Source organism: Porites lutea, chromosome 8 (assembly GCF_958299795.1).
Source record: "Porites lutea chromosome 8, jaPorLute2.1, whole genome shotgun sequence".
In the NCBI taxonomy this organism is placed as follows: domain Eukaryota; kingdom Metazoa; phylum Cnidaria; class Anthozoa; order Scleractinia; family Poritidae; genus Porites; species Porites lutea.
In genome coordinates this window covers 18,458,259-18,470,112 of record NC_133208.1, presented here as the reverse complement: position 1 = coordinate 18,470,112, position 11,854 = coordinate 18,458,259, and the positions used below count along the sequence as shown (strand labels likewise).

General features: G+C 39.4%; 1 protein-coding gene across 1 annotated transcript; it reads right to left on the bottom strand.

Moving 5' to 3' along the window:
- Positions 1-1,927: 1,927 nt before the first annotated feature.
- Positions 1,928-10,391, bottom strand: LOC140946760 (NPC intracellular cholesterol transporter 1-like). Its single transcript, XM_073395872.1, has 4 exons — positions 10,251-10,391; positions 8,003-8,182; positions 4,978-5,228; positions 1,928-3,282 (listed from the first exon to the last, which is right to left on the bottom strand). Exons 1-4 carry the CDS (start codon positions 10,314-10,316, stop codon positions 2,952-2,954), a joined length of 828 nt encoding a protein of 275 aa, XP_073251973.1. The 5' UTR covers positions 10,317-10,391; the 3' UTR covers positions 1,928-2,951.
- Positions 10,392-11,854: the final 1,463 nt, after the last annotated feature.

Sequence of the window (11,854 nt, the reverse complement as noted above, 5' to 3'; positions counted from 1 at the left end):
CAGTAGAAAAGTTGTGGTAGATAACAAAGAGACTATAAAGACAAACGATGAACGACACCTAACATACTAACTTTTCTACTGTTTAGGAAATAAAACGCGCACATTATAAGTTCAGTCCTTTTATTCCAAAATTATTACTTTTTTCCCCATTAACTAGGTATCTCTTTCGATTACCCGTTGTCTTTTTTTAAAAATTTAACAGCAGTTATTATTAGCAATACTTTCAATTTAAATTATTTAACCTATGTTTACTACAAGTATCTTTTCCCCAGGGCTTTAACTGCGCAAAGGAACAAAGCGGAAGGTTGGAAACTTCCACGCTCCAGACCAACAGCGCTAGGATAACGAGCGACGGCAGGGGACGAGTCAGACTCACAATCGACCCAAACCGTTATCAGCACTATCAAGAAATAAACTATATTAATTCTATAATCAATAAAACAAACAAGAAAACGTGTTAAGATAAATGTCGATTCAGCACTGGATGAGAATCAGCGAAAATTAGTTAAGCAGCATTTTAAGGTTTTGGTGGCATGAGCAGTTGAGAATGTTGCTATTGCGACGCTCCGCCATAGCATTGCAGTCCAACTAAACCCTTAACCATGTTGAGCCCCAATATCTACATACAATTTCTCCAGACTGATTTCATTCGTGTCTTATAGAATTAGTTGAGAGAATTTGGTAAAAGATCGAAGCATTTTCCTTAGGCTATGGTACAATTATCATAATCTTTACTCTTATCGTTATATTGATAATTGATGTTGCTCACTTATGGGGCAGAGACTTAAAGAGACGCGATAACGGTTATGCGCATGCGCGCCGTTTGTCTCTTCAGAATAAATTTGTTGGGTCAACACTAAATTCGAAATCGCCATTACTGGTACAATCATCGAAAATCCTTCGTTTTATTCCGACATCCGTCGCTTTGGCTGGTCTAGTTATAGTTCGGTAGTGGTGATTAACGTGTGGTTCTGTTTCCATGTGATCGCTACGATCGTTACGATCGCTATAGCGATTGATGGCTTCCATGTAATCATGTATAATGATCGCTGCGATCGCCGAGAAAGTGAACAAAGATCAAAGGGACCCGTGTCTAACAACATCGTTTACTCCGGTTCAATTCAAAGTCACGGTGACACCAGCTCTCCCGGAACCACCGATTTCTTTCTCTTCAAAAATCTCCTCAGGACCTCAGTCAAATTTCTTTCCATTTACTTTCCAGCGGTTGTTTTTCTGCTCTCGTCTTAATATTCCTTGAAAATTTGCTTTAAAGATTAAGACAGTCACATCTTTGCGCATCTCCCATAAAAGGACCAAATTGCACGCTTTCACAGCGTTAATCTTGAAATGAGTTCACTCATTTCAAACCTACGCAGTGCTTTCTGGTATTTTTGTTGTCGCTTCGGTCGCTACGATCACTACGATCAGTATATGGAGGGTGTTTTCCATATAATCGCTACAGTCGCTACGATTGCTGGGATAGAACTCAGCGATCGTTGTCGCTGAGATCGCTGGAGAGTGGTTTCCATATGATCGCTACGATCGTTGAACCTCTTTTTCCAGCGATGGCAGGTATCACATCGATCGTAGAGATCATATAGAAAACAGGCTTTAAAAGATTAAGGAGATTATATGTTACTTCTCTCAGTCTAGAAATCTTCATAACAATGCTGACGTTGACCTTAATGGGAAGAAGTTTGCGGATATCTTCAAAAATGACGTCAGTTCATCGGATAATAGACCTTGTCACGGTTTTCGACGCCATCTTGACGAGTAGGCAAACGTGTGAGAAATTACAGCGTTTGTATGAGAATCTAATATCGAATAATTGCCTAAAAAGGCTGTTCTGAAAAAATATGAATTGTAAACTAAAGCTTCACTCGTAAAGATTCTACTGAAAAATACTGGGGGCGTTCCATGCGCTAGAAGACCTAAAACCACGTTTTTAAATTTTCTATACATTTGTCTGTAAATAAAGTCCCGGGAAAAATTACAGACAAATATATGGAAAATCTAAAGCAAGCGTCTGAAGAAACTTAAGCAAAGGTACGCCCCCGAAATTTTTTAGTACAATCCTTTGCTTTGCAGCTTTAGTTTACAATTGATATTTTTTTCAGAACAGCCGGTTTACGGAAATTATGCGACATTAGATTCTCATACAAACCCTGTAATTTCTCACACGTTTGCCTACTCGTCAAGATGGCGTCGAAAACCGCGACAAGGTCTATTGACCGAAGACAGTAGAAGGCGCGGTGGCTCAGCTGTTTTGTTGCTAATTATTTTTGTCATTGCAGTCATTATCATTACCATTATTATTACTTTTTTTTACAAAAGAACTGAAACAGGGAAGAAGTCTTTAACCCTTTAAGCCCCAATATCCACATGCAAGTTCTCAAAACTGATCTCCATACATTTCCTTACAGAATTAGTTGAAACAATTTATTAAAAGATCAAAAACATTTTCCCTGAAGTGATCACTTTATTTATTCTCCTAACCTTTTCTCTTGATTATGTATTGATAGTGTAAGGAGAAAATTGATATTGGTCACTCTTGGGACTTAAGGTGGCTCCCCAGAGTAAATTGGCCGTGCGCAGCCTGAGCACTAGTATGGCGCGAGCTTTAAAATCCGCGCGCCGTCCACGCAAAGACAAAGTAACTAGATTTCGTTCTGTAACGTATGCTTGATAGCTAGGGTTATTAGTAAATACTCTAGGGAGCCACCTTAAAGGGTTAACAGAAGGCGTTATTCAACACAAGAAAAACTATGTGATTTGTGCTTTTTCATGCACAACTTTGCAGCTTTTAAAGATGAATTAATTTTCAAAACGTTTTCTCGTTTAAAATGATAGCCAATCATAATCTATTGGAAAGAGCGACACTGTCCTATGAACTTAATAAGGGTATCTATTGGTAATAACAAGCACCTGATGCATTTCTTGGTACGTAGTGACTAAATTGTTATGTCGGTGACACTCGGAGTCTCTCGATCTCGCTCACCATGAATGGCACGCTCGGCACTGAAGCTTATGGTCAGATTTCCGTTCTTAGGATCCTTTGTGTAACCTTTCATGTATTCAATGAACGCCTTTTCCCACGCCATAGCCTTCTTGAACTTGGTTGTATCCTTATGGTTATTTACAACAAAAGTGATAATTAAGGTTGTAGCATTCTGGTACGCTTTACCGTCAAATCCATCTAGTACCATGTCAGGCATAATAGGTCCTCCGTATGCAGAAAGGCAAGATTCCTTTAATTTCAAATTATCATCTGATGTTGGAGAACTGAAAAAAGAGCGATGCCGTTCAGGTAAGAACTTTTTTCAAGATGTACTCTTATCTAAAACCAAGAATGTCTTAGATTCTGGTTTCCACGCAGTGAATTCCAGATTCCAGGAACTGGATTTAGTTTTGTCAGTGGAACTCAGATTCTGGATTCCAATTCCAATCCTTAGTAGGATTCCCGGGATTCCTCGAGCTGTATTCCGGATTCAAAAGCCCAGGGTTCCGGATTTTCCCGGATTCCCGATTCTACAAGCAAAAAATTTACCGTATTCAGGAATCCGGATTTCCTTACGTACATGGGGCGAATTCATAACTCTTTATCTCAACTACAGTTTGTCACACGAACATACCGTAAAATTCTGAAAATAAGCCCCGGGGCTTATATTTTTCAAAGACCCTTTTTGAGGGGCTTATTTTTGGAGGGGCTTATATTCGGAAAGGCTTATCTACGGAGGGAAATTTGCGTTTCAAAATCGATTGGGCTAGCCTTATAGTTGGAAGGAAATTTACCGTTTTTGCTTTGTTTTACTTTATATTTGAGGTCAATTTCCAAGTACAAGCCCCCCGGGAGCTTACATTTGGAGGGGCGATTTCAAGGAGGGTTTTTTGAGTTACCGGTTTGGGGGGTTTATATTTGGAGGGGCTTATACATGGAGGGGCTTATTTTCGGAATTTTACGGTAAAACCCTGCAAATGATGTAAAATCGTTCAGTAAGTCCCATTTTAAACATGTTTAAAAGCCGTCAAGTTAAACACGGTTTCAACTTGTTTTCTTTATAAAAGCTACCAACTGTACTTTTTTCGACTGCAAATTTAGTGCAATTACGTAACGTGTTAAAGTTCATTTGAATTCTGTGTAAAAAGTCTGTGTTGTATTTTTTTGATACTGATTTTTATCAAACATGTTTCGTTGGTGTGAATGGGGCATTTTGGGGGTAATGTTTCCAAATATCTCAGAGAGTTTCGAATGGTTTTCTTTTCACTTTAGAAGCCTATTTGGTTGGTTTGCAGTGGCGGATCCAGGAGAGGGGCCCGGGGGGCCCGCCCCCCCTAATTTTTCGACCAAAAGGACGCCCGTAGAGCCGAAAAAAAATTTGGAGACCGGGCCCCCCCTTATCTCAGAATCTGGATGACCGCCCCCCCACCTTATCTGAAGGACCGGGCCTCCCATTATCTCAGGATCTAGATGACCGCCCCCCCCCTTATCTGAAGGTCTGGATCCGCCACTGGTTTGTGAGTGCCCAAAAAACTATCTATCTGTTCGGATGTCTTAAACTTTGGCTGCATGTTTAAGGTTTTTGGTAGCTTTTTCGTGTCTTTTGAAAATGTTGAAGGGGTGTTCCTTTATTACTAGTCATTTGTTGACAGTTGTGTTGTTTCTCCCAGCTAATCTAGACGGCATAAAAGGCGTTAGCGCTCCTCGCTCGCTTCGCGCTTTCCTTCGCTCGCCCAAAAAACGGCTGGCATCTCATTTCGAGGGGTTAGGTTGCAAGCCCATATCACTGTTAGGTGTTTCTTGTCACAACAAAAGAGACAAGAATTATAGGTGCTTATAGGTGATGACTTACTCGTGTCTAAAATAGGTCAGGATTACACCGTTTTTCAGTTGCCTAGAAGCCTACAAACTTTCACTTCATTCCTGCATTCATGTCTCAGAACACAATATTAATCAAATGCGCTCTATAGCAAGCTTACCTTGTGCAATCCAGAACATGATCATGGTAGTCATATACATTAAGGTCATAGGATGGTTTATCATCGCAGTCATACCCCAAGAGCGATATACATTTGTTCAGTCTGGTTTTGTTGTTCTGGAAATACTGAAAGAGGCTCTCGACTGCACACACATTTGTCTTCGGCTGAAAGCAGATGTCCTGGAGTCTGACTGTTTCGCCATCTTCTGTTTCCACAGTCATGTTGGCAATACAATTTTGCAGATCAAGAGCCTGTAGAATGAACATAATTTACGTGTAAAGTTTATAATTGCTGCCATGCTTATAGCTCAGATCGGTTGGGCACTAGTATGCCAAGATAGGGGCCTTTAAAACACTGGTAAGGTCATGCTAGCTTCGATCTCTTAAGAATAAGTGAAATCCAACTAGTGATCTATTATTATATGCTGCATTTTGATTGGTTGAGCTACCACTAGGCTATATGATATAGCGAAAAGCGCCGGCTTTGAAAACCAAAACAATGGCTTTAAGTCTAGCTTTAACCAGCTAAAGTTGTTTTGTATCGATATTTTTGACCAGCTGGTTGGATTTTACTAAAACAATAATTCCTCTGGCCCTCATGGCCTTTGAGTCAATAGCCCATGAGGCCTTCGGCCTCCATCACAGGGTCTGACAAAACAGAGGGGGTCAAAACATTTTGCCAACAGTAGACACAGGGCAAGTGGCAGGTAAAACTTATTTGCCTAGGATAATTCACGTAATTTGGAAGGCAAAACTAACAAGAACATGCAAACAAAGAAACTAACATTACAAATGAAAACGTGATACTTGAATTACAAAGCGTTTCATTAATTTTTTGTAAATATACAGTTACTTCAATCACAGGACTTCAAGCCGTCTTTTATTTTCATCAATACAGCAGCAAGGGATTGCTTCCGGGCATAACAAAGCACAGTTGTATTTTACAAAAAATTCATAAAAACGAGCAACGAATCCATTGTCAGCCAGGGAAACACCTCTTCCATCTCGTTTCGTTTCGAAATTTTCGGCTTCCGCTTAGGCTCGATTGCCAATCGAGTCTAGCTTCCGCTTTGAACTGTTTTTGGTACTTGGATTACGAGCTCACCTGCGTAGCAGGTGCATGAAAGTAATAGATAGCTTAAGCGGGTAAGACTACAGACCGCAGAACGGTGGAAGCTGCGGAACCGGCGGAACCTACAGCTAACCTATGGAACCTAAAGAAATTACTGTTTTTATTACAACTACCTTTGGCTAACGTGATAAAATAATTAGTTACAACTATTTTTTTACAATAACTAAGCAATTTCTCGCCCGCTGATTGGTCGAGAGCTATTGTCGATAACAGTACAGACCATGGAAATAAAGTGATTGTGGCGAAGTTTGTTTTTCTCTTTCTCATGAGCGATGTTCCGCGAAAAGTCAGCGAAAATGGACGACAAAAACTGTCAATGTTATTGTAAAAAAAAAATCGACAACAATTTTTCATGGTCTGTTCTCTTATCGACCATAGAAATGATGTTAAGAGATAGATTTATTATTTTAGAGTTTTGCTGCTGCCGCTCTGCTGTAGAAAACTAGACTCAAAACGTCCGAAAATAGACAAGGGGAAAAATAACCTCGAAGGTGACCCCCCCCCCTTTATTAGTGTTATTCACTCCCTATTTGGGTACAAAAAATATACATATTTTAAGAAGAAACAAATTTGGATATTAGAATTTGTATTGTTTGGTATGTATGATTGCAAAAGTCTACTTTTAGATCCACAGGGATCCTTAAGGTAATGATAAAATGGCAAATTAAAATTATTTTATTGAATTTAGATTATATAGCCTCCCAAAATGAATATAAGGTTCTAGATTTCAGTAATATCAAGAGAGAATGAGCTAGATCATTCTCTCTTGGCAATATTCATGGTTTTTGCAATATGATAAAAATTATTTTTGAAGTTTGTTAAAGTTTTCAACATTCCATACCAAACTCAGAAATAACAAACACTTAGAATACCAGGCACGCAGGGTGAAAACAAGCAGTTTGTGACCCCATCTTTTTATTGCAGATTTTCGATATCCTATACCATGACTATTAATTGTGTCAAGTTTGAAAAAGATCTGGATAGTGTATCCGTTTCAAGGGAATTACTTGATGAGTCTCGTAGGAATGGATGGAGTATTCGGAATTGAGACACAACAATCGAGAATCGAGTCGTGATTCAAGCGAGGACCAAGAATGGAGTGGTAACTTACCTTATAGCGTTACTCAGTGCAAAAACATTTAATAAAAACCCACCCCTCTTTGCTGAAAACTTAATTATAGCAGGAGCTCCTGATTATAGCAAACAGTTTATCTTCAAATGAATATTGCATCATTAATGTACATGTATAGTAAATTACTGGAGAATGATCCGTAGGAGGAAATTACTAACGGGATCAAGAAGAAGCGGCTCTTTTATAATTATGATGGAGAACAGGGATTGAACTTACTTTAAAGTATGCCAGATGGTTGAAAGGAGGGGACTTATTTAGGTATAAAGGATGCTAAAATATATTAGAGTATACACAGGGGCACCCAACGTCAATTTTGGGAAAATATCTGCTCGGAAGACGATTTGAGATCTAGAATTTTCGGAACGTTTGTTGTAAAATTTCTTGTTTGACTCCCTCTCCTAGGATTTTCGAACATCTAAAAAATGGTATAATTGCCCCTTTTTAACGGATTCTTACCCGAAAAAGATCACCTAGAATTTTGGGAGCCTTTTTTCTGGTTGAGATTTTTGAAAAGGTAAGTTTTGATCCCTATAATTTTTGGATCACTAGACTTTCAGCAAGGAAATCCGAACAGATGAAAAATTTTTTAGGGGATAAAACTATGCCTATACATACCGTTTAAATGCTAAAATACGTTTAACAATGCTATGTTTAAGTGGTTTTGAACTATATTCTTGTTAGGTGCCCATGTGTACAGGGTTCATTTACAAGAGAAAATACAATGTAACAATGTCAAAATACAGAGGTACACCACAAACTTACCTGATTTAGTAAATCTAGATGGAAGATAGGCCCAAATGGAATAAAATTATTATAGGGCTGTTGGTGATATCCACCTGGTAGATTCCTCGTTGGTCGAATAATAAGCTGTTCAGTGCGAAAAAATGGATCAAACTTGGATCCGTAAATTTCTTTCTCCTTGCGCGCCACACTGTTTCCATCCTGTTTTCAAAATAACACCAAGGATCAAATTAATAAACCATTTAAAAAGTGTTGCTGTTATTTTGGAGCTTAAAAAGTATAGCCACACTTAGGAAAGTTTTATTACGGCATGTGCCCAAATGTTGGAACAATAACCCAAACTTAACTGGAATGACAGCTATGATGCAGTTTAAAACTCTTTTTAAAAGAATTAATGCTCACCGTACGTTTTCATTAACAATATTTGTATAGGTAATAGCATGATTTGTAGTGATATTTGGCATAAATACCAGGAGTGACATTTCGAAATTAATACACGTAATTTCACGAGCCGTTAGGCGAGTAAAATTTGTGACAATTTTGGAATATCACGAGTGGTATTTATGCCAAATATCACGTACAAATCATGCTATTATTTGTTTATACTACTAACCGCAAAAGGTTTGTAATTTTCCCATGTAGGTAGTTCAAATTAAGCTGAAATACCACTGCTCTAAGCCAATCAAATTGCAGAAATTTCTCGTATAGTGGTATAATGACATATGATTATATAGTTAATTTTGCAAATCAGCGCCAGGCGCGGATCTAGGATAAATACTGACCGATTTCCTAAACGAGGGGCCGAGGGAGCAAGCTTCTAGGGGAGCCCGGATGCACCCCCGGGAATTTTTTGGGTTTAAACTCCCTGAAGTTCCCTTTCCCCGGTTTCTGTCTAATGCCCGTAAACTGGGAAAAAGAAAACATTTGTGCAGACCATTTTCCAGATTTCAACTTGGAAAGTTCTACAACTATTAAAAATATATTTATTATGAAAAACCTGACCGATTTCCGTAAAACGGTGGAAACCGGTGTGGATCCGCGCCTGAGCGCAACAAATGCAGTGCTGGCAGATTACATTGAGATTAATGAATTATCTGCAGGTTGCGCGCGCAATGCATGATTTCCAAGAGCGATAACAAACTGTGTTCCATGCGATGCCGTGCTTGTCCTTATTTTGTTCAAAACGATGTTCACAAAGTATAATACTCTTCTCAAACGAGAGAAAGATGGGCACTATTTTAAATTGGGACATTTCCTCAATTCACCCAGTCCCCTACGATCCCACAGCCCCCTAAAATTTAACATGACAGTAAAACAAGACAAATTTGACCTAACCGGAAATTCCGAAAATTATTCCTGTTTCTTAAAGCTCGCAAGGAAAATTAAGTTTAAGTTTTATTTTGTCTGATATTGCATTAAAAGCTCTTCAAACTATCCAGGTGAATATGTTTCTGTTCAACGGGACAGCAGCCCAATGTACCCCCATTATGGGGATATTGTTTTATTGCGAAAGGCCAAGGAAGATTACGTGCGCAGTTGTTTGTCATCTAAAATTACTTGGGGGTCGAAAGCACTGAACAGCTACATTTGTTGTTTTCACAGATAAAAATTAACAGTTGTGTCCTGTTTGAGAGCACTACTGCCTGGTACAAGCCCCAAACGATAGAACACACCTAACATGGAGCACTGTCGACCTAGCATAACCAAACAGCATCTGACACCGGTGCCATTTCGTTAGCCTGTTCCAGGCTACTCATTAGGGACTTTACGATAGGACGACACGAAGGCAGCGAAAACGTCGCTTCAAAAATGAATTTGTGTTCTTTCGGTCTTTATCGCGATTATTCCAACTCACTTACTTCGTCAAATGTAGGCGAACCCTCCCGGAGTTGAATTTCTAAGAACCATATTCAAGTTTAGAAAGAGAATAAAATTTCGTCGTGGCCTGTTTACGTCCTCCAGAAAAAGTAAAATTAGGCAATTTCACGTCGTAATCGTGCAAAAACGGAAAATGAACTGTACCAAAAAGTGAGATGCACGTGCAAAGTTGTTGTTTTGCCTACTAAATCTGTCGCTGTTTTTGACGTTCTCTTTGCCGTCGCGTCGTGGGATCGTAAAGTCCCCATTCTTACACTGCATGGGAACTAAATGTAGATTAATTCAACATTAGAAGGGACATTATTGTTTTTTTTTGTGGTTGTTCCAAAATGGAAAAACCGTTCTTGCAGAGTATTTGTCATAATGGACGTTATTTAATGGAGAGACCCACCTGTGCGAGTACGGTCATCATAAACACGGCCACGATCGAGCGGAGAAACAGCGCTGTTAGAGCCATATCTCTTATCTTTTACAAAAATTATATTTAATCGATAACTGCTTGGTTATTTTTTCCGGACAGCTTTCAACTGAGGCGACAATTCCTTACACAACAGAGGTCAAATCTGGACTGCGCGAAGGCGTCTCCTAGCTATTTCCTTTTCGTTTAAGTATGCAACAAAGGAAATATGAGAGGTCCGGACGCAGGCTTATCAAATCCGGTCAGAATATCGTCAGAGATGGAGAAAAGTCCATCACAGCTGATTTCTAATTGGTAGATTGCCATGCACCCTGGCTCATTCATCTGAACTGATGACAAACGAGAGTCACGAACAGGAAAATGAGGGGGCGAAGGCCCGGGGGGGTACTGCCGTATATGGGCTATATAGGTATGTGCCGCTGTGAAGGGTATGGTTTTCAAGCAGTTTACTCAGGGATAGGGTATATAAATCAGAGCGTTTGGCTCTAGAATAGGGTATCATTTTTCAGGAAACTGATCAGTTGGTTGAAGATGTTATCTAGACTAGGTGCAGAGCTACTCTAGGATAGGGGGATTTGGGGAGTTTACTCTAGTTTAGGGTAGCAAAATTCAGCTGAACTAGCTCTGGTAAAGGTTAAGGGTTCCAGGCTCCCAGCGGCACATCCCCACCCAGAAATTCCTAAAGTACCCCCCCCCCCCCCGGGGGCGAAGGTCGACCATTTAGTTAAAGAGCAAGACAGAAGAGTGATAGCCTGCGTCGTAGACACTTTAAACCTTCCGTTTTGATGTGAGACGGGTGGTTTCCGCCAAAATTAACTTTCAAATTTTGTTATGCCATTCTCCTATGCTGTCATTCAGTTTTCTTAGGAATTCTTATATGCATGTTCGAATCCTATTATTTCCTTTCGAATTATGTTATTTACTTTTCTGATTTTATTATGCCATTATGCATTCTTTTATTCAGTTTCGAATTCTGTCATTCGCTTTCGAATTATGTTATGCAGTTGTCCAATTCTATAAAGTAATTCGATTGTACAGTCCTCTCATGCATTTTCGAATCCTATTATTTCCTTTCCAATTCTGTTATTCACTTTTCCAATTCTATTACGCCAATATCAATACTGTTATTCGGTATCCAATTCTATTATTCGCTTTCGAATTATGTTCTTCCAAATCCGGGACTTTCATAGTTTATTTGGCCGACGGTGCCCTGGGGACTAGTAAAGAGTTTTCCCGCGATAAAGCAAATCATAGCGGCCTTGGACGTCGACGTTTTACGGAATCGATTACGAGCATGCATAAATGCAATTCGACAGCAACTTCATTCACCAAATTTTGACTCGGATAGTTTTGATTCTGTATTCTTCGCGTGGAGAGTCCCTATAATACTATTGCAAGGTTTGATGGATTGATAACAACATGGTGAGTTATATACGGCAAGTCCGAGATTGCTTGAGCTCTCATAGCCCAACTTCTTCTGCACGTGTTGCAGAAAAGCTTTTCACTGGTAATCGTGGTAGACCCAAATATGTAGTTCCACAAGAACAGGTTGAATTTCTAATAAAAAGACATTTTTC

Excerpts from the sequence above, each read along its gene's own strand:
- LOC140946760 (XM_073395872.1), bottom strand. The coding sequence starts at position 10,316 with ATGGCTCTAACAGCGCTGTTTCTCCGCTCGATCGTGGCCGTGTTTATG. Across the intron at positions 8,183-10,250 it reads TGATGACCGTACTCGCACAG|GATGGAAACAGTGTGGCGCG; the intron begins GTGGGTCTCTCC and ends TTTTGAAAACAG. Across the intron at positions 3,283-4,977 it reads CATGTTCTGGATTGCACAAG|TTCTCCAACATCAGATGATA; the intron begins GTAAGCTTGCTA and ends CTCTTTTTTCAG.